Here is a 19,570-nt window from a genome sequence, read left to right as displayed (position 1 = left end):
TAATTAGAACGTTGGTTAAAAGCATATACAATACAGTTAAATAAACATGGATTGACCGTCACATAATACTGCTGCTGCTGCTGCTGCCAATAATAACAGAAAAACAATGCAGAGTCTTTTAATGTTCATTGTGTAAATTTTTTCTCCCTTTTTTTGCGTAAAGTTATGATTTTATTCTTGTAATATTACGACTTTTTTTTTGTAAAGTTGTCTTAATTCTCGTATTATTAAGACTTTTTTTCCCATAAAGTTATGACTTTATTCTCATAATATTACGACTTGTTTCTCTTAAACCTATGACTTTATTCTCGTAATATTACGACTTTATTTCTCATAAACTTCTAACTTTATTCTCGTAATATACGAGAAACAATGCAGTCTTTTAATGTTCATTGTGTACATTTTTTCTCCTTTTTTTAAGATGTTTTTGGAGCATTTTCACCGTTATTGGATAGACTGACGAGTGAAGATACAGAGATGAAACATGCACATATTGTATGCATCTAGTCTTATGCACCCCATGGCTACAATACTCCTGATAGAGTTGATGACATCTCTGTCTACAAGTTGTGTAATAATGGACAAAAGCAGAGTGAGTGTGTTACAGTAAAGAGGCAACAATCACATGTTTGGCAGTGAAAGGAGGATTGGACTCAGTAAATCTGACGTCAAAGTCTCCGACTCCCTCGAGGATTTTATCTTTGTCCGTCTGAATTACTCACAGAGCTGAGATATCGGTTTGTTAGGTAAAGACGGGTAACCCTCAAGAATAGCTCAAACAGAGATGTAGGTTCACACTGTAGCAGCAGATAATAAAATAAAACCTTTCTTTACTTTGTGCTGCAAAAATTCTGTTTAAGTAAGAAAAAGGAAATCTGTTCAAACTTCTCCTCTTCAGTTAAAGACATTACATAAAAAACCTGTGTGATTAGTAACATTTAAATCTGTGACTTGGTGCACTGCAGACGTCTAATCAGCCGGAATGACTGCAAACACCTGTGAAGACACCACACAGGTGTTTTCACTTCATGCTGCCAGATTACTCACTCTCCTGTTGGTTTTGTTGCACTTGTTAGAGCAGACACAACTTTTAGCATTTTTATTAGCACATGGAGTTTAGTATGGAGGACAGAACCTGACAACATCCAAAACAAATGAATAGATAACTGACTTGTTAAATAAATAAATGTCATTAAATGTAGCAAAATAATATTAAAAATAAATGTAGTCATTAATTAATTGATAAAATTTGACATAAATTATCAATATTTATGTTTTAATTTGCTTATTTATTTATTTAACTTTGTATTATTTCCCTTATTTATTTACTCTTCTGTTTAATTTCCACTTTTATTTAATCATGTGTTTATTTTTATGATATTTTTAAATGTATTTATTTATGCATTTATTCTTATTTATGTATTTATTTTGCATTTAGTTTTTATGTATTTATTTATTTTTGCATTTATTTAATATTTATTTTTAAATGTATTTATTTATTTATTTATTTATTTAGGCTTCGCAAAAGTTCTAATTGCTGGGGGAATATTGCCTTCTATGTCCGCCCTAACACTGTCATGGGATTCTTCAATACTACTGCTACTACGCTATTCCCTAAAGAAATGCAATATAATTATATAATAAAGAATCCATCCATCCATGTCATACTAGCTTGTCGCGAAGGAGGCTAAACATACAAACTTACGCTAAATTTTACGAGGAAAAACCTGGTAGACAGTAACACAAGAGGGGTACCCCGTGCATTGGTTCCGATGCCGAGGGGCGCTGAGCAAACGGCGGTATTTGACGAGTCGGGAATGTGTTGGACTTTCCATCCACTATTGTTATGTAAATATTAGGAGTTTTGCACGTCGAGAGTTAATGGTAATAATTCTGCTATTAAACCGCTGCAGAAGAAGAGGACACAACGAGATGATGCAATTAAAAGAGTCACTTAAAATGGTGGAAAACATAAATATGATGTTTCACGTATTAATGTGAGGAAGGTCACAGCCTCCTCATCATCTCTTCAGTGGACGTTTAATGTCTCACGTACATAAAACTGAACTTTCCTCATAGTAAAACTGAAAACAACTCATTTTCTATAAAGACTCTCTTTTATAAAAATCATTCGTCAGTGTTTCCACTTGTTTTCCGTGTGGTCGTCGTGGTTGTCTGACAATTATAGTTTCACATGACGTCTTTCCTGTTTGGTGCTGATGCAAGTCAGAGCAGCAACCTGTCGGATACTTTCACTTTTCATTTGGCTGACGTTTTGCAAAAGTTTCCGTGTCCCAACACAGCGAGCTGCATGTCCAAATCAACCAAAATAGGTTCTTGTGTCATTGTGGAAAGAATTACTGACAAAAAACCTTTTCAGTGAAAATGTTATCTTTGACAGAAAACATCAAAACACTTCCTCTTCTTCTTCAAAATCTTTTTCGAATAAATGTGCAATCCATGTGATCCAAATGTAAACACAAGAATATCAACATTAGTCAAACACTGGAGTAAAACAGCACATATTCTGAACTAAGTTTGGTTGAGAAAGAAGCACGCTTTGGTCCACTACTTTGATTCAGACTGAAATAACTCGACAACTATCAGATGGATTGCTATGACATTTCATAAACACATTCATGTTCCCCGGAGGATGAACCTCTCTGACTTTGGTGATCTCCTGACGTTTCCTCTAGCGCCACCATCTGGTCAGAATTTCACTTTCAGATTCTTTGGTTTGTGACATTTCCATCAGCCTCAGCTGCACTTTTTACTCACTAATTAGTAAATATTTGCATGCTGACATGCTAAACCAACACAGTGAACATGGTTAACATTATACCTGATAAATGTCAACATGCTAGCATTATCACTGTAAGCGTGGTAGCATGCTAATGTGAGCCTTTAGCTCAAGTACAGCCTCACAGAGCTTCAGGGACTCCGTGACAAAAACATCTGTTTTACTGATTGTTTTTATTTTTATTTATTTATTTTATTTTTTATTTTTTATTTTTTTTAATTTTATTTAATTTTTTTTAATTTTATTTAATTTAATTTAATTTAATTTTATTTATTTTTTATTTTTTTATTTTATTTTATTTTATTTTATTTTATTTTATTTTATTTTATTTATTTTAATTTTAATTATTTTTTATTCTTGTAAAGCACTTTGTGAATCGTTTGTAAATTTGATATACAGTTCCACGACTTCTGGCCGAACTGATGAAGATCATGTGATAAAACCAAAAGCTCCAGAACAGCTACTAAATTCCTCAACAAAAAGGCATATTTACCAACCCAAATTGCCTCTTTTGTGGAGGAAGAAATTACTTTAGTCTTGTAATATTACGACTTTTTTTCTCGTAAATTTAGGACTTTATTCTCGAAATCTCAGATTTATTTAGATTTAAATGACTCAGATTTATAGAGTGAAACTGAATCACTGACTGAGCCGTTAAGAGGTTTATGACACCCACAGAGACAGAAACACATCCTGGTGGTCGTGGTGTTTGTTTTTATGTGACCACACGACAACAGACGGTGGGCCGCAGTGACTTTTTTATAAAGAAATAGTCTGAAATGTAATCTATAAAAGAGTCTGCCAATAACAACAATGAGTCACATAAGGAAACAGTTCTTCTTTCAGTTTTTTTTTTTTGTAATCATTATACTTAATATTTTTATCTTTTGCAACAACAGGTCAGTATTCGGTAAAACTTAGACATAGATCCACGATTCAATCTGTAAAATCTTTAAAAGTACAGCGTTTTGTTGTTTTAACAAAAATAGTTGGAACTATTTATTGGTAATGAAATGTTTTCTAAACTCTTGTCATCACAATGAGGGTTGCCAGGTTTGGTGCCTGTACACTAAATCTGGCAACCTGCACCGCAGCTGGAGACAAAAGTTCCTGGCGGATGGAGAAACTGTTCTCCGTCCACAAACAGTTCCAGTTCGCAAATCCTCCTGAAACCATGAACGCTGGGAACAAAGTATATATGGAAAATAATCTCAACTCAACATTCCCTTACTGTTATGCTTTTCCTGAGCTTTCAAATGCCACTGAAATCTCAGAAAAAGCTAGTAAACTAGTTATTATTTTCAAACGTTCAGGACAGAGTCAGGCTAGCTGTTTCCCTCTGCCTCCAGTCTTTATGCTAAGCTAAGCTAACAACACCCATCCTCTCATCTCATTCTCATGACATAAGAACTATGACTTTAAGTCACATATTTTAATCAATAACCCGATCACATCTATCAGATCTCATATATTGCACCTGTTTGAGTAACGATAACTTTAAATTCAAGTGTACGTGTGGCGTGTGGCGTGTGGCGTGCTAGAAACCACGCTGCTTATTTATAAATCTGTGAGGTGCTTTTTCACTTTGACATAATTAAAAATAAAAGTTAAACCTAAACTCGCTTCTGACTTCTCTGTTTTCTAAGGAAGTGAAAACTTGACCAACCTATAGTATTTCAGGGCCGTTTATATGAACTAAACTGTACTTTATTGTAAAAGTATTATTGATCTGTGTATTTTATCTGGACTTTGTGTCATTGGACGTGATATGAAGGCCGTTATATCTGCCTGATAAATGATGTTCTTGTATTTATAAATCAATGTGCCTCTAAAACAACACCTTGCCCACCGTGTGAGAAACATTTCAAAACTGGTACTCTTCATTTTGAAACCACTCACCACCTTATTCTCACATCATACAGTAAAGTGGGCGCTCGCAGAGGAAACGTGCATGAATGGAAAGAGCGCAGTGTCTCAATGCATGTCACAACCAACATCCTGACATCAAATGTCACCTGCAGCTTCTTCTCAGCTCAGAGCTGCACCGAGCTGCAGACACAGAGGAAGTCTAAACACCTGCCAGGGGGGATGTGTTCGACACTACGCTGTGGTTGTTTCCCCTGCAGATCCTGCAGAGCAGAAGGTAAGAAAAGCTGTTTATAACACAGGTTATTAAAGTTATCAGCAGGATTTATGGAGTTCAGATTTTGATGTGATGTTGGAAATTGAAAGTGAAACATGGCGGCACGGTGTTATTATAGGGGTTATCTGCAGCAGCAGGGATTGTCCGAGAGGAACTAAAGACACATTCAGAGAAAACTAACGTCATCTGACTGTTTGACCAGAAGATCAAAGTCTGTAATGACTTCAGGAAAAGTCTCTGAGCATCCTGCAGTGACCTTCGACCCCACAAGGTCAACTCCTCATCCAATCTACTCCAGTATGGAGGACCGCAAGAGTCTATTTATTTATAATTTGTAAATTATTTTTTATAATTCTTCTTTTTATTTCCCATTAAAATGTCAAATAATTAATTAATTTGTAATTTAGTCAATTTATAGATTAATAAAGACATTTGTTAACGATTATTATTTACAAGTTTATTAGTTATTAATCAGTTAAATGCTTTATTACTATTTCAGTGACTCTTCCATAATCCAGAGGATCTGTAGTATAAAAAAAGGAGAAACTCTACAAGTGCACATGTTGCTTCAGTAGATCATTTAATATAACCTCCTAATACTTATAGTACATGTGAATGAGGTATTTCAGTTTTTAATTAATTAGTAAAAATGTCTAAAATCCTGTTTTTTTACTTTGACGTTTTGGCGGCAAAATGGGTCAAATGTGAAAGAGAGTCGAGAGTCTAATTACTTTCTAAAGACGCTGAATACTAATATACTGTAACATAATCAATAGACATATTACAACGTTAAAAGATTCATTTATTTGACATTTTACAGGGTGTTGCACAATGAAATGTAAGTTGTAGCACCTTCACGCTACACACACATACAGTAGATATTTAAATTAGAATAGAATAAAATCAAACAATATATACAGTTACTTGTATACAAATCTGTTTATACATAGTAGGGCTGTCAAAGTTAACACGATAATGACGCGTTCATGCAAATTTGTTTTAACGCCACTAATTTCTTTATCACATTATCGATCTTTCGGAGGTCGTAGCGGGCTCAGGGTGAAGATACTGGTATCACATGAAACGAGAAGGAGGTTAAATAATACATTTTGGCTAAAAGGTCCTTTGACCTCTGACCTCAAGATATGTGAATGAAGATTAGCTAAATTATAAGCCCGCTCACTTTTTTTAGCGGTCCAATCAAATGCGAAGGGTTTGATTTAAATCCCTCTTGTAACAGTCATCACAGTACACAAGATGAAAACGCTCTAACGTCTCTAACGCTCTAAAGCACGTGTTTCAGGCGGGAAGAAATTCTTTGTAACAACAGGTCAACATGTCACAGGAGTCACAGGATCTGTTTACCGAGTGGCTGCAGGTCTTCTCTGGCCACATTTCGCCGCTAAAAGTTCAACTTTTCCCAAATTTCGCTGCGGAATCAAGCTGAGCTTGGGAGTGGGTTAGGGGTTAGGCTTTTCATAAACATTGCACGGCAACCTGCCGCAGGCCACACTTTACCGCTGCTCTGATGTGAATTTGGCGTTATTTTGGGGGGTATCTAATCCTAAATGTTTGACTCGTTGGTGGCGCTATAGAGGAAAAGTAAAGAGATCCACTGGGGACCATGAATGTCTGTAAATGTCATAACAATCCATGAAATCTTTGTTGAGACATTTCACTCTTAAGCGAAGACAAGTGGCCAGGATTGCCTCAGTGCCAGCGTGTCTAAAAAAAAGTCCAGCTTCATGCATCATCCAAAGCAGGAGGAGCTTACTGCTGCTGCTTTACAGTATAAAGATCCTGCAGCTCACAGCAGCAGCTGTACTGTTACTAACAGAGCAGCGACTGTGAGATCAGGGTGAGTAACAGCTGCTGAAGGACTAAAACACTACAGATATTTATCTGCATGTCTGGACAGGTTGATAGCGTGTAGAGTGTATTAGTCTTTAAAAGAAGTTTCTGCATGGGCAACTTTATTCACATTACAATAACTGTTAAATAAGCTGTGTGGGACAGGTTTTGCCCTTTGCTTATTTGTCCAGTCTTGATCAATAGGATTAGTTTGTACAGTTATTCATTAATGAAGCTGAAAAGTGAATCATTGAAATGTTGTTTTTTTATTTACTGTTATTTCCACGTCTTGTTTTTTCATCCGCTATCTGCATATATTGTTGTTGTTTTTTCATGGGGCATTTTTTATATATTTTCACTTTGTATTATTTCTTAAATAGGTTCCAGGGATTTTTGGAGATATCTTTTAGTTTTTATAAATGCACTGTGATGAGGATGATGATGATCATGATGATGATGATGATAATGATGATGATGATGATGATGATATTGTTCTGGCAATGCTTAAGATTTCGGTCCTGGTTGATTTAGACTTTCTATTTGAGTGGAAACAATGGAAATGTGCTCAGAGTTTAGCAGTCTGGAGTCTTTTCTGTTTAGACATGAGAATAAAAATAGAATAGAAAAAAAATATTTCTTCGTACATGAACATGCATAATTAATTTTTTGTGTATACAACAGTATGTTTTCCGGGAATGTCAACATCATTGCGTGTGTGTGTGTGTGTGTGTGTGTGTGTGTGAAGCCCAATGGAGGCTACACTACTCTATGTTTGCTGTTCCCAGTCCTGTTTTTATACATTTGCATTTGCCAATCATATCACACATGCATATTTCATACGGCAAATAGATGAATATTGCAATAATTTCATCACCATTGTGTTACCTCATTGTGCTATAGATGCTGAAACAGACATTTATTTAAATTAAAATATTCGCGATTGCCACTTTAAGATGCTCTTGTGTAATTGCATTTTGCTTTTTTATTTATTGATTTATTGATAAAAAAAAAAAAAACATTGATACCACGCTCAAACAAAAGTAAAATGTGTTTATTATGCTTTTATTTTTAAATTAACGCCGGAAGCAAGTTACGTTAGGAAGGTTAATTTAACTTTTAAACTTTGGTTTTCTTATAAAATATAAGAAAATACCATCATATAGTCATTTAAACGGAAAATACAGAATCAACATAAAAAATATAGTTGAAAGCAGGTGATGGATGAGTTAGAATTCAAATAAAAGCTAAATTCAAATTTGATAAATAACGCTAGCCAGTAGTGTTAGCTAAGTTTTGTTTTATTAACAAACATTTGGCGTATTTTTTTTGTCTCTATATAGATTCATCAGAGAGTTTCTCAGACTGTTGGTCCAGTCTCTTGTCCCAGATCAGGATGCGGACCGAGACAAACGGATGGTTCAACTTCAGAAGGGGCCCCAGAGTTCAGCCTGTTGTCAACAACACCAACAACACCAACAACACCACGACCAGCGATGGACGCCGCTCACCCGGCAGGGAGAGGGCCCCAAGCGGTCAGTTAAAGCTCCATTAGCGTTAAATAACATAACAGTTTCATAATCTTTATTTTTTTTTTTTTTTGTTATTTTTATTTCCTTGTATTTTATTTATCTTTTATTATCTTAAATACCCATCTTTTATTGCTTTCTTATTCAATTAACTTTTATATTGGTTGCTTTGGTGTGCATTAGTCTCTCTAAATCCATTTTTAACATCTTCAATCAGCACTTTGAATTGCATTTGACTTGTTTAAAAGGTGCTATATATATATAAATAAAGCTTGATTGATTGATTGATAAACAACTTTTAACAAAGAGGCCTGTTCTTTTCCTTTCCTCCCTCAGTGGTCCTCACATATGAGCAGATCCTTGAGGCAAGGCGCTTGTGTGAAGCCAGCCGGCTGCTGATAGAGAGAGAGGAGCGTCTGTTCGAGGAGATAAAGGAGTCAGACGAACTCACACATCATGAGGAAGAAGTATGGAAGCTCGCAGCAGACCGCAATGCACTGAAGGCGCTCGTCCTGCAGACTCTGAAACTGTCTCTCGACCTGGAAGAGGACAGCTCGGAGGCTCTGGCGTCTGCCGTGAAGGCCATGACCCAGGAGGAGGACCAGGACCGGAAGTGGACACAGAGGGGTCAGACACCTCCGCCGTGGAGGCCCAGCGGCTGGAAGAAGGTTCACGACTCCACGCTTGGCAGCTTGGTGGAGGACCGTTTGGACAGCCCCTCGACGCCTCCTGCTGACAAGGCGGACCGGTCTTCTATCAACGCGGACGTCAACAGCATGGGCCGGCAGCTGAAGGACGACCTGCTGGCTGTGGTGCGCGTGGTGAAGAGCTGCTACCCGCCACAGCTGGACATCTGTAATTTTTACGCCAGGTTGTACCACCAAGCCTTCAGCACCAGACTCAGAAAGGTTGCAGACTTTGGTCTGGACAACAAGGACTGCGAGTTCCTCCTGCGCTGGGTCAACGAGTATTATCCACTGTAAGTTCAATCTATATTTCTGGGTCCATTCTGTTATTATGTTGGTGTATGTTTTTGTCCTGGTAGAAGAAGAGCCTAAACACGGTGACATTTGTCAGTGTGTCGGTCCGTCAGTCCATCCTCTCTCCAACACGCTGATCCAAGGTTGACCAAGATTTACATTTACTGAAGTACTGTATTTAAGTGCAATTTTGAGGCTGTTTTATACTTCTACTCCACTACATTTTGGAGGCAAATATTGTACTTTTTTTTGCCACAATAGCACCACATGTACGAAAGAAAGATCACAAACTAATGAGCAGATTTGCTGTGAAATTTACTGAGCCCTATTCATGCTTTTTTGAAACTTGACCTTACAGTATAAAATAACCTGTGGTGACCTCTAGGATAATCACAGCCTCATGAAACTTTACAGCCACAAACTAGAGACCAAGAGCATTCAGAGGATGGATGGCTTTCAGAGCTAGGTTGACAATAAGGGGGTTTCTGAGCAGTTTCCAGAAGAGAAGTGCTCGCCATCCAATCGCCGAAAAATGCAATTCTTGCAGAAATCTACCGGTAGACGTGTGCAACCGGTTACAGGGGTTTGATTTGTTTTAAGGCGTCACAAGCCAAACAGGATTGGGTGTACCACTGTAATGGTACATGACCACAGGATCCGTCCTTTCAACGCTTCCCATTCATCGTCTATGTAAGCAGCTGTGCAATGCATTCTGGTAGCATGGCGGCGCGATTCCAGAGACGGAACGGCACCTTGGCCGCTCCTCATTTGCATAAAGTTGAGGTCTCTGGCTACTCTATGCAAATCACCGCCTCTAGAAACTTTTAAACTAACTAACTATCTAAAATAAAGACGGATTCAGGAACTACACGGCTTATATAATGTTTTCAGAAACACATTTCGGTGAACTACTTTACGTAATATACGAGAAAAAAGTTTCCAAACGAGCCGCCATGTTGGTTCTGGTTTGGGAGCAGCCAGCCCACGAGTGAAAGCGTTTGTCCAATCAGGTGCCTTGTCTCTAGTGGTAGCTCATCAAACATCCAATGCTGGGAAGCGAGGCGATCCCTCGGGTCCAAAAACACCCATCTGGATACGTACCATAATAGTGCTAAATTAGACTGTTTCTCTTGTGTTGAAGACACGTTGATGTTTTGCAGAAATGCATTTACAAAATATTATGAATTTCTCATCCAGAAGGTTCTTTAACCATTTTCTTATCTTCCATCTAAATCGGTCCTTCATGGTTTTATTGTGGGAAATCAGTGAAATAAATGAGGAAGCAAGACTTTCACCCTCAACTGCTCAGGATGATTCATTGAGGGACAACGCAGCTCGCCCTAGAGTTGTGTAACCATGTAGAGATCTGTTGCAGGAGTGGCACAAATCCTGCACGCACAGCACATACAATAATACACCTCAATGCAATGCAGCAAAAACACAGATCAAGTTTGGTTTTACAGTTGATCTGAGTTGTTTTGACGCAGTCACACCCTGATGTTCACAAACCAGGTAGTCTTTTACTGATAACAACAAGTCTCTGCCTGTCCTACTGAAGCAGGTTGAGCATCTGATCAAATTACAAAATTCACATGAAATCATAATCTTGATGCTTAAAATAAGTCTTGAGGGGTTTATCTGATGAAAGTTGTGATCTCTGCTCTCTTCTGTATCAGAATCCTTCAAAAGCCGGAGCTGGTCAATGAGATCGATAACAAAGCGTTGGGAAAGCTGCTGCCTAAAGAGTTATTGGAGCCTCTGGAGGATCAATACCTGAGCAAACAACAGGTAACCTGCTGCTACCTGCTTTAGTTGAGATTAGTGCAACATTAGTCCTATTTAGCTGTTTTTAGTTTTAGTTCGGTTGGGTTTTACCTAACCTTTATTTAGTTTCAGGTCTAGTTTGATTGTTGTAGATATTCATGATCCCAAGTGGATGCATCCTAATGTTTTTAGCGGCCTCTGAGATTGTTCATGCTCTCTGGAGAATATTTCCTTTTAAATTTATTGTCCTGATGACATTTTTTCTGGTGCAACCCCTCAAGAAAATCTTACTCTAATCTGCATTTCAGTAAGGCATAGCTAATATATTATAAAGAACACTGTAGTTGCTATTTCAGCTTTAGAGTTTTAGTTTTATATTGTGGAAATTCATCCAGTGACAGCAGCGTGTTGTTGTGCGTTCAGGAGGAGCTGACGAAGTACATCGGCCACGTCCTGGAGGAGGCGAAGCAAAAGTGGAATAAAGGAGAGGAGCCGACAAAAGAGGACGACTGCTTCGTCAGTCATGTGGCCTACGACATCATCCAGGTACAGTTTCAATAAGACAACGTGATGTCAAAGCAGCTATAATCAATATTTTCATAATAACAATGCGAAAGTTGTCGCTCTAAGTGATGAATCTACAGAGAATTCTCAGCTTAATCTGCAGCTCCTCTCGGCCTTACGGAGCTTTTTAGCATCTGTCCGGCTGCAACTTTACTGTTCCGGTTCACTCTCACGGCTCTCATGGTGTCGTTTTCAGACAGGCGACTGTACACAACCTGCAGACACACACACAGTTAGATACTAGCTGGTGAACATAATGGATCATTTAGCTGCTAAAGACAGATATTTCCCTCAGGATGTGGAAATAAGTGTTTTTCTAACAAGTTCAACTTATCATCTTTTAAAAAATGACTACGTTTAAATGCACAAAATAATCAGTTTTTTGTCCTTATTCCAGAAAAAGACAATATTCCTACTAAGGTGTTTACATGGCTGATGAAAATGAATATTTCACTAATGTTCCTGTTTACATGCAGCCGTTCATGCTCCAATTAACATAACCGGAGGAGGACTTGTTCGAACACATCCTTTCATTCCTTCAACCACCTTCTTGAAAAGGTTGGCGTTGTGATATTTGCTCATATCCATAACAGGCGAGAGGCCGTGTGTTGCAAACTGCTGTAAAAACCCCAATTGAGACGCATATTCTGAATGTGCTGTTTACATGTCCAAAGAACGCTCCTAATGCTCCTAATGCTCCACTTTTAACAGTCTCTTCTGCACTATATTCACTTTTTTAATAGTCGTGTATCACAGCTGTTACTCTGCACTATATTTAGTTTTAACAGTTTTCTTCTTCATCTTGTATTTTTATATCTGGTATATTTTTGTGTTCTTTGTACTAACCTTTTTTACTGCCTTTTTACTAACATGTTTTTGCACTATGGAACTGTGATGCTGGAAACTTGAATTTCCCTCGGGATTAATAAAGTTACTATCTATCTATCTATCTAAAACCTGAATAATATCAACATATCACACATGTCTTAATCTGAAAATACTCCATTCAGATTAAAGACTTGTCTTAAAATGTTTTGCTATAATCACAAAGTGCTGATCTGATTGGGCAGCTTGCTATCCGTCTATCTGTCTGTTTTCATGCTGATGAAACAACTTCTTGTTATCATGAGAGTTGACCCGTGTCCTCTGCTCTACCGTTCAGACCAGGAAATGTCTGGCAAGTTGAGGCCTATCACGATATTTTCCAGGCTGTTTCACATATTAACGAAAGTCAAACTGGAGAAAAACAAACTTAAGAAAAAAATTAACCAACCGAGGAGAACAGAGAGTCGAGGAAGAAGTTATTTATAGAAAGTCGAGTAAAGCACTAAAGCTGGTTAGCGGAGTTAGTGGTTCAGTTTCTTGTGTTAGTTTGGGCACGTCTGTGTAAAGTCTCAGTACTTCACAGTCATGTTTAAATGCTGTCATTGATCTGAATCCTCCATCTGTCTTTAGTTCATCAACGGTGGGGTGACTTCAGCTGAGAAAGTTGTTGGAGATCTGCACAAGGCCCAGAACATAACGTGCCAACTGAAAGATTTAATGCAGAGGTAACAAGACTTTTCTTTCTCCAAAATAGTGTCATGTTATTGTCTTGTGTTTAATGAGAACAGTGTAAAAGTGGAAATCAACTGTTTTTTTAACTCCTGCAGGTTCAGGATCTTCCAAAACGAGGTCATGAAGCAAAACAAAGCGAACAGCCGGCCGGTCATCAAGGCGAACCTCGGCTGTATCGAACAGTTCAGGTACGTTTCTGACATTTAGGCGTTGTGGCGTGATGAGACGGACGTCTGGCTATATTAAAGAGATAGTTTGGGTGTTTTGAAGTGGTGTTGTATGATGTACTTATCCTATTTTAAGAATATTTTCAGCGCTTTACCTCGCTGTTATCTATTCTCTCTCCAAAGCAACCAGACTCTATTGAAAAAATCTGTAATTTTACCTCACAGAACACAGAGTTGCTGGTTTACTTAACCTTTTAAAACACCAAAGTCACTCAATAACACAAACTAACCGATCGAGGCAGCGGTAGACCAGCACCTCCCGTGTTCTGAGAAGTAAAATATTTTTTTTTTCAATGGAGTCTGGTGGCTTTGGTAAGAGCATAGATAGATACAATGGCTTCACTTCCTTTTTGAAAAGGCCGTCTGACAGCGAGGTAAAGCAGCAAAAATATTCTAAATATAGTGTACACTTAAACTGATATTGTTTTATCAATACCAACCGCCATCTACTGTAGGTAATACACCGACTATGGAGAAGTACCTCATACAACCCCACTTCAAAACACTCAAACTATCCCTTTAAGATCAACAAAAGAAAATATCCCTGCATGATCTAACGTGACTTCTGTGTTCTGTCTGCAGGGACGTCCTTGATAAGAAGAGACATCTGTTCACAGAGGATGTGCAGAGGAACTGTGTGCATGTTCTGACCGACATGAAACAATCTGCCCACGCGTATTTATTAAAACCTGTGCACGAGGTCCTCAAGGTGAGTTTATTTACAACAAACCAACACACTTTTTTGCACAAAAGTTTTTTTTTAAATGGCATTTTTCAAAACAAAAGTCACAAAGTTCTCCACAATAAGAACATTTAGCAAACAGGCAGAATAGTAAGAAACACATGAGCAGCAAAATGTGATTTACAGGTTTTGTACAAAGTCTTGAAAGTTTGGAAAATGCTTAATTTTAAACGTTATGTATATACGCCATGAAGAATGAAAGTTTATATGAACAGCTGAACAAAGTGACAAGATACACTGATTACTGTTTGGTATAGAGGAATTCTGTAAACTTTATTTTTCACATTTGCATTATAACAATTTAGATGTGATGATAAAGGCTTCAAGAGTCTGGGAATCTTTGGTTTATATACCTTGAAAGTGCTTGAATTTTGCTCTTAAAAAGCAGTACGAACCCTGCATTTACAAGAGAGAAAAGAGGAAGGGGAGGGACTTTTTCTTTTTCAATTGTAGCTCTGAAGAATCACAGAAATATAGATCTTCACACAGGAAATTTGCAGAACTGTTTGATTTTTTTTTATTGCAAGTTCTCTGCTACTGTTTATGAAAGTGTTACCCGTCTGATGTGTCCTGTTTGTACCTCACACAGCCACAGTACCGCAAACTAGGAACCAATGACTGGCTGAGTAAACCAAACCTGTTTGAGAAGCTGCTGGTCAGCGTTGAAGATGAGATGCAGGATCTTAAGGGTGTGATTGAATCCTGTCACCAGGTAGACTGAAGAAAGCATGAAAACACACACTTCAATTTGATTTAGAGGAGAAGCTGCTGTTTTTTTAAAAACAAACTGTAAACTTTATATCAATAACAACCATGTTAACATGTTGAACGTATTTCTCTTTCATGGAGCCATTGGTTTCAATTAATTTCAATTCATTTTTCACTGATTTCTGATTTGATGATTGGATGTATTTCAGAAGCTGATGGGTCAGCTGCACCAGGAGGTGACGGCAGAATATGTGAGGAGGCTCCTGAAGGGACAAGTCAAACTGAAAGACAAGGAGCGGCAGCTGAAGGCCTACGAGACCATGAAGGACAACGCAGAGAGAGTACACGTTTTATTCGTCAAAATGGTGAGAATCAAGCACAAAAGTGCACAAAAAAAACATTAATTTCTGGTTGTAGCATCTTTTAGTTCAACTTCAGAAATAATACGTCACTGAACTGACTGAACCAGCGGTGGAGGAAGTATTCATATCCTTTACTTAAACGTAAAAGTACTAATACCACGTTGTTAAAATACTCTGTTACAAGTTTAAGTCCTGCATTGAAAATGTTACTCCAGTAAAAGTATGTAAGTGTAAATATACTTAAAATATTCAAAATAAAAGTACTCAATGTGCGGAATAATATCCCCTATTATATATTCTATCATTATGTTATTATTATTACTCATGCATTAATATATAAAAGCAGTATTTTACTGTTAAAGTTGGTTGAGCTGGAGCTCATTTTGAACTGTTAACTGATGATTTTTTAATTATCGATTGATTGTTTGGTTTGTAAAAATAGTGAAAATTGTAAGAAATGAGTCCAAAGTGACACCTTCACAATATTTGTTTTGTCCAAACCTTAACATTATTACTAATACATTAACTTTATTAACATTAAAAGAGAATTAAAAGAGCAGCAAATCTGGAAACATGAAATGTTTTTACATGAAAAATGACTTTAACGTTCAATAAAATAGTTGCCAATTAATTTTCTGTCAAGATTTTTGTTTAAAAATCTTAATTTTTAATGTAACTAAAGCAGTCAGATAAATGTAGTGGAGTAAAAAGTACAATATATCCCTCTGAAATGTGGTGGAGTTGAAGTAGAAAGTGTCATGAAAAGAAAATATATATACGCAGAATACGTCAAATTTGTACTTGATTAAATGTACTTACTCCGCACTGAACTGACCACATATTGTGATTGACAAGTGATCCAGGGAGAATCCACAGTGACCACAACAGATAAAATCCTCCCCAGAACAAAGAGGCGTTTAGATTAGACTGAACTGATGTAGCTGCTCTGTCTTCAGGGATCAGAGGAGGACTGGTTGAAGGAAATCCTCACCAAGATTGCAGAAGTGCTGAAACTCCAGGACCTCCCCGCCATTCAGATGCAAGTTGCATCGTTGGGAACTGAATACCCTGACCTCAGGTGACCTTTGCACTCACACTGGATATATATATATATACAACATGTTTCTCTCAGGCGTGCAGCGAGTGGTCTGTTGTCTCGAGTGTAACTGACCTAAAAAGGACAGAATAGCATCATGATGTGAGTGGTTTACATGACTGTGAGGTGGAGATAAACAAACCCATTTGTCAGAGAGCGCTGAGGGGCGACAGGAAGCAGAAATGTATTCAGATGTTTCCTGGCAGCGGGATGATGTTGTGAGCTAAACGCAGACGTGTCAGTGAAGTACAGCAGTGAAATATGGAGGCTGGAGATGGTGTGGTAGATTTGTTTCCAAATGTTTACCGGGACTTTAATGGTTTAAACATTTGAGGAGCGATATAGGCATTACAGTAACTTCATTCATACTTGATCAGCGCTGCCTAGTTTGAGCGTTTGATGGGAGTTTCACGAGCCCGCTGCCTTGCGATGGACGGAACTCATTTGCATAAAGTTGAGGTTGAGTCATGATTATGCAAATTCTGATACGGCGACTGGGTCAGTCAACTCGCCGTGCCTGATCCATCATGCAACGCACGGCCGGATCTCATGCTAGAAAATAAAAAATGGATAGCATCCGTCGACTTCACGTCCGTCAACGGACTTAAAGACAAAAATAGTGAATCCAAGCTCTAACCTTATTATTGGAAACATTTTTGAGAAATACACTTTCTTAATTAAATAAGTTAGATGAGAAGATCGATACCACGCTCGTGTGTACTGAGCTGGAGCCGGGAGAGAGTTTAGCCTGGCATAAAGACAATAGAGTGCTCCAGGGATGACCACTTTAATGATTTTTGAATCAATTGCCAGAAGTAAAAAGCTAACATTAGGATATAAACAAACTACACCACGGTCGCTTGACTGAATGCATGATGGTCGAGGCTGTAAAGGCGGACGAGTCGGCATGATGGCGTTTAGGAGTTTCATTAAGCCACTTGTTAGCAACCGCCTTTTTTTAAAGACACGTAAAGGCTTCAAAATTCACGAGTGGGATATTTACTGACGCATTTTATGTTGTAGGTTAAAATTTTTGTTTAGTTGTTTGTTTGTTTAGTTCAGTCTATGAGGCTTTTACTGCTAAATTACTGCAACTTCATTGTCATCGTAGCGACACGAACGGTCCCTAAAGGAGCTACAACTGCATTGTTGTTGTACAATGATAACAAATGAACATTGAAACAATTAAATTATGTTAATAGCACTTTCTGACCTCATTTCATCACCGTATCAAAAGCAACAACCTTCACTCTACAGTCATGTTCGAGTGTCTCTGTGGTTGTAATAAGTAAGGGATAAAGTACAGCTAGCGGGTCATTGTTGTGAAATAAACCCAGACAGGGTCTCTCATCGTCCTGAAGGGGTTTATTTCACAACAATGACCCGCCAGCTGTACTTTATCTCGCTTATTACACGGCTACTTACTTAAGAAATCAATAATTTGTTGCAAAAACGGTCCGACATCAGAAATGCGTCCATAGCAACGGTCTGTTATACATAGCAACGGTCTGTTATACATAGCAACGGTCTGTTATAAAGAAATATAACAGACCGTAGAACGCCGTGATTGACTCAGAATCATGAATCAAGTATTCAACAAAGCCATGTAATAATAAATAATACATTTTTACAGGCGTTGATTTTGAACCTTTTCCCTTCCTTCTTTCACCCACAGTGAGAAACACGTGTCGGCTCTGCTCAAGCTCAAGACCAACCTCTCCAAAGCCGACAGGAAAACCGTCAAAGACATTCTGTCGGACACAAGAGACCAACGGAGCGCAGACCGCGCAGAACTTCGTCCGTTTTTCTCTGGAGTTCCCGTCAAATGAGCCCTATACGTTCAGTTCTCCTCATTTAAGTTATCTGAAGGTTGGGTTGTACAGTATCATGTTTTATTGTGTGAATGGATGCTTGTGTTTTCAATCAAGTGATGATATCCCAGTGTGGTTCAAATGTCACGTAGGCTGGAAACAATATCGTCTATAGACTGACTGTAAAATGATGGATGAGTGTTGTTGTTACTGTATGAATTAATAAGCTACATAAGTGCTGGTAAATATGGTGCTTTTTACTGCTAAAAACATGAGTGTATGTGTGTGTTTTGGGGAAATAAGGATGTTTTTTGATAGAGTATATATTTTTTTTTTACACCAAATCGATATTATAGTTATTTTCATATCATGTATATTTTTATGTGCAATAATGTGAGAGGTCGATTTTTCATTTTTATAGTTTTACATTTCGGTATTGTTCAAGAAAGTGTTAAATGTAAGTTAAGTTTTTAAATAAATTGGGTGAAACCTGTGTGTGATTAGACGATACATTTTTATACCTGTTTACATCAGCAACAAAATCACCTTTGTAGGTAAAAACAAAGATTTCTCGTAGCCATATTCATGTGAACATGCAGTTATCTAAATGTAACATTCACATGTTAGAACACAATATACTGTATGTAAACATTAAGTGCAGGAAAAGACAATATAGAGTGTATTCAGAAAGTATTCAGACCTTCACTTTTCACACTTTATTTTGCAGCTTTATGCTTAAATAATTTAAATTCATAAATTTTTCCCCTAAAATTTTAGCCATTTTTCACATTTATTCACAAAGAAAAACTGAACTTGACACTTGATAATTCAGCTCAGGTGCCTCCCCTTTTCTCCTGATCATCTCTGAGATGTTTCTACTCCTTGATTGGAGTCCAGCTGCAGTAAATTCAACTGATTGGACCTGATGAGGAAAAGCACACACACCTGTTTATATAAAGCTCTCACACCTGACGATGCACATCAGAGCAACAAACAAGCCGTGAGGTCGAAGGAACTTTCTGCAGAGCTCAGAGACAGGATTGTGTCGAGGCACAGATCTCGGAAAGGCTACAAAAAAATACGCTAAAATCTTGTGATCGCTTTTGGGCTGCTAACTAATGATTATTTTCTCAATCAATCGATTAGTTGTTTGGTCTATAAAATGTCAGAAAATGGTGAAAACTGTCGATGAGTGTTTCCCAAAGCCCAAGATGACGTCCCAGTTTCTCAAAGTCCAAGGTGATGTCTTTAAATGTCATGTTTTGTCAGTCCCAAACCCAGAGATATTCAGTTTAATATGATATAAAACAGAGAAAAACAGGAAGTCTCTATATTTGAGAGGCTAAAAACAGCATTTTCTGCATTAATTGCATGAAAATTACTTAAACAATTATTAAAAATAGTTGATTATTTTTCTGTCGATCGACTAATCAATCAGT

General features: G+C 37.7%; 2 protein-coding genes across 3 annotated transcripts in view; both read left to right on the top strand.

Annotated features, from left to right (window-relative positions):
• The first annotated feature begins 4,762 nt into the window (after positions 1 to 4,762).
• LOC141783621 (tumor necrosis factor alpha-induced protein 2-like) lies at positions 4,763 to 18,625 on the top strand. Of its 2 annotated transcripts, none has more exons than XM_074661013.1 (12): positions 4,763 to 4,943; positions 8,135 to 8,326; positions 8,657 to 9,299; positions 10,977 to 11,088; positions 11,488 to 11,610; positions 13,084 to 13,178; positions 13,281 to 13,373; positions 13,995 to 14,121; positions 14,744 to 14,866; positions 15,072 to 15,227; positions 16,181 to 16,302; positions 17,996 to 18,625. In XM_074661013.1, the coding sequence occupies exons 1-12, from the start codon at positions 4,778 to 4,780 to the stop codon at positions 18,147 to 18,149; spliced, it is 2,106 nt and encodes a 701-aa protein (XP_074517114.1). In that variant the 5' UTR covers positions 4,763 to 4,777; the 3' UTR covers positions 18,150 to 18,625. The 2 variants fall into 2 exon arrangements, with proteins under 2 accessions (XP_074517114.1, XP_074517116.1); XM_074661015.1 differs by lacking the exon at positions 4,763 to 4,943 and adding an exon at positions 6,656 to 6,801.
• Positions 18,626 to 18,652: 27 nt separating this feature from the next.
• Positions 18,653 to 19,570, top strand: part of fam216a (family with sequence similarity 216 member A) — a 36,694-nt gene continuing 35,776 nt past the window's right edge. Inside the window, exon 1 of the mRNA XM_074661035.1 lies at positions 18,653 to 19,370. The gene's annotated coding sequence lies outside the window, so the exon portion shown is untranslated. The remainder of the gene's footprint in view (positions 19,371 to 19,570) is intronic.

This window comes from Sebastes fasciatus, chromosome 15 (genome assembly GCF_043250625.1).
Source record: "Sebastes fasciatus isolate fSebFas1 chromosome 15, fSebFas1.pri, whole genome shotgun sequence".
NCBI classification, from domain to species: Eukaryota; Metazoa; Chordata; class Actinopteri; order Perciformes; family Sebastidae; genus Sebastes; species Sebastes fasciatus.
Note: the sequence above shows the minus strand (reverse complement) of the source record. Positions and strands in the feature narration are given on the sequence as shown.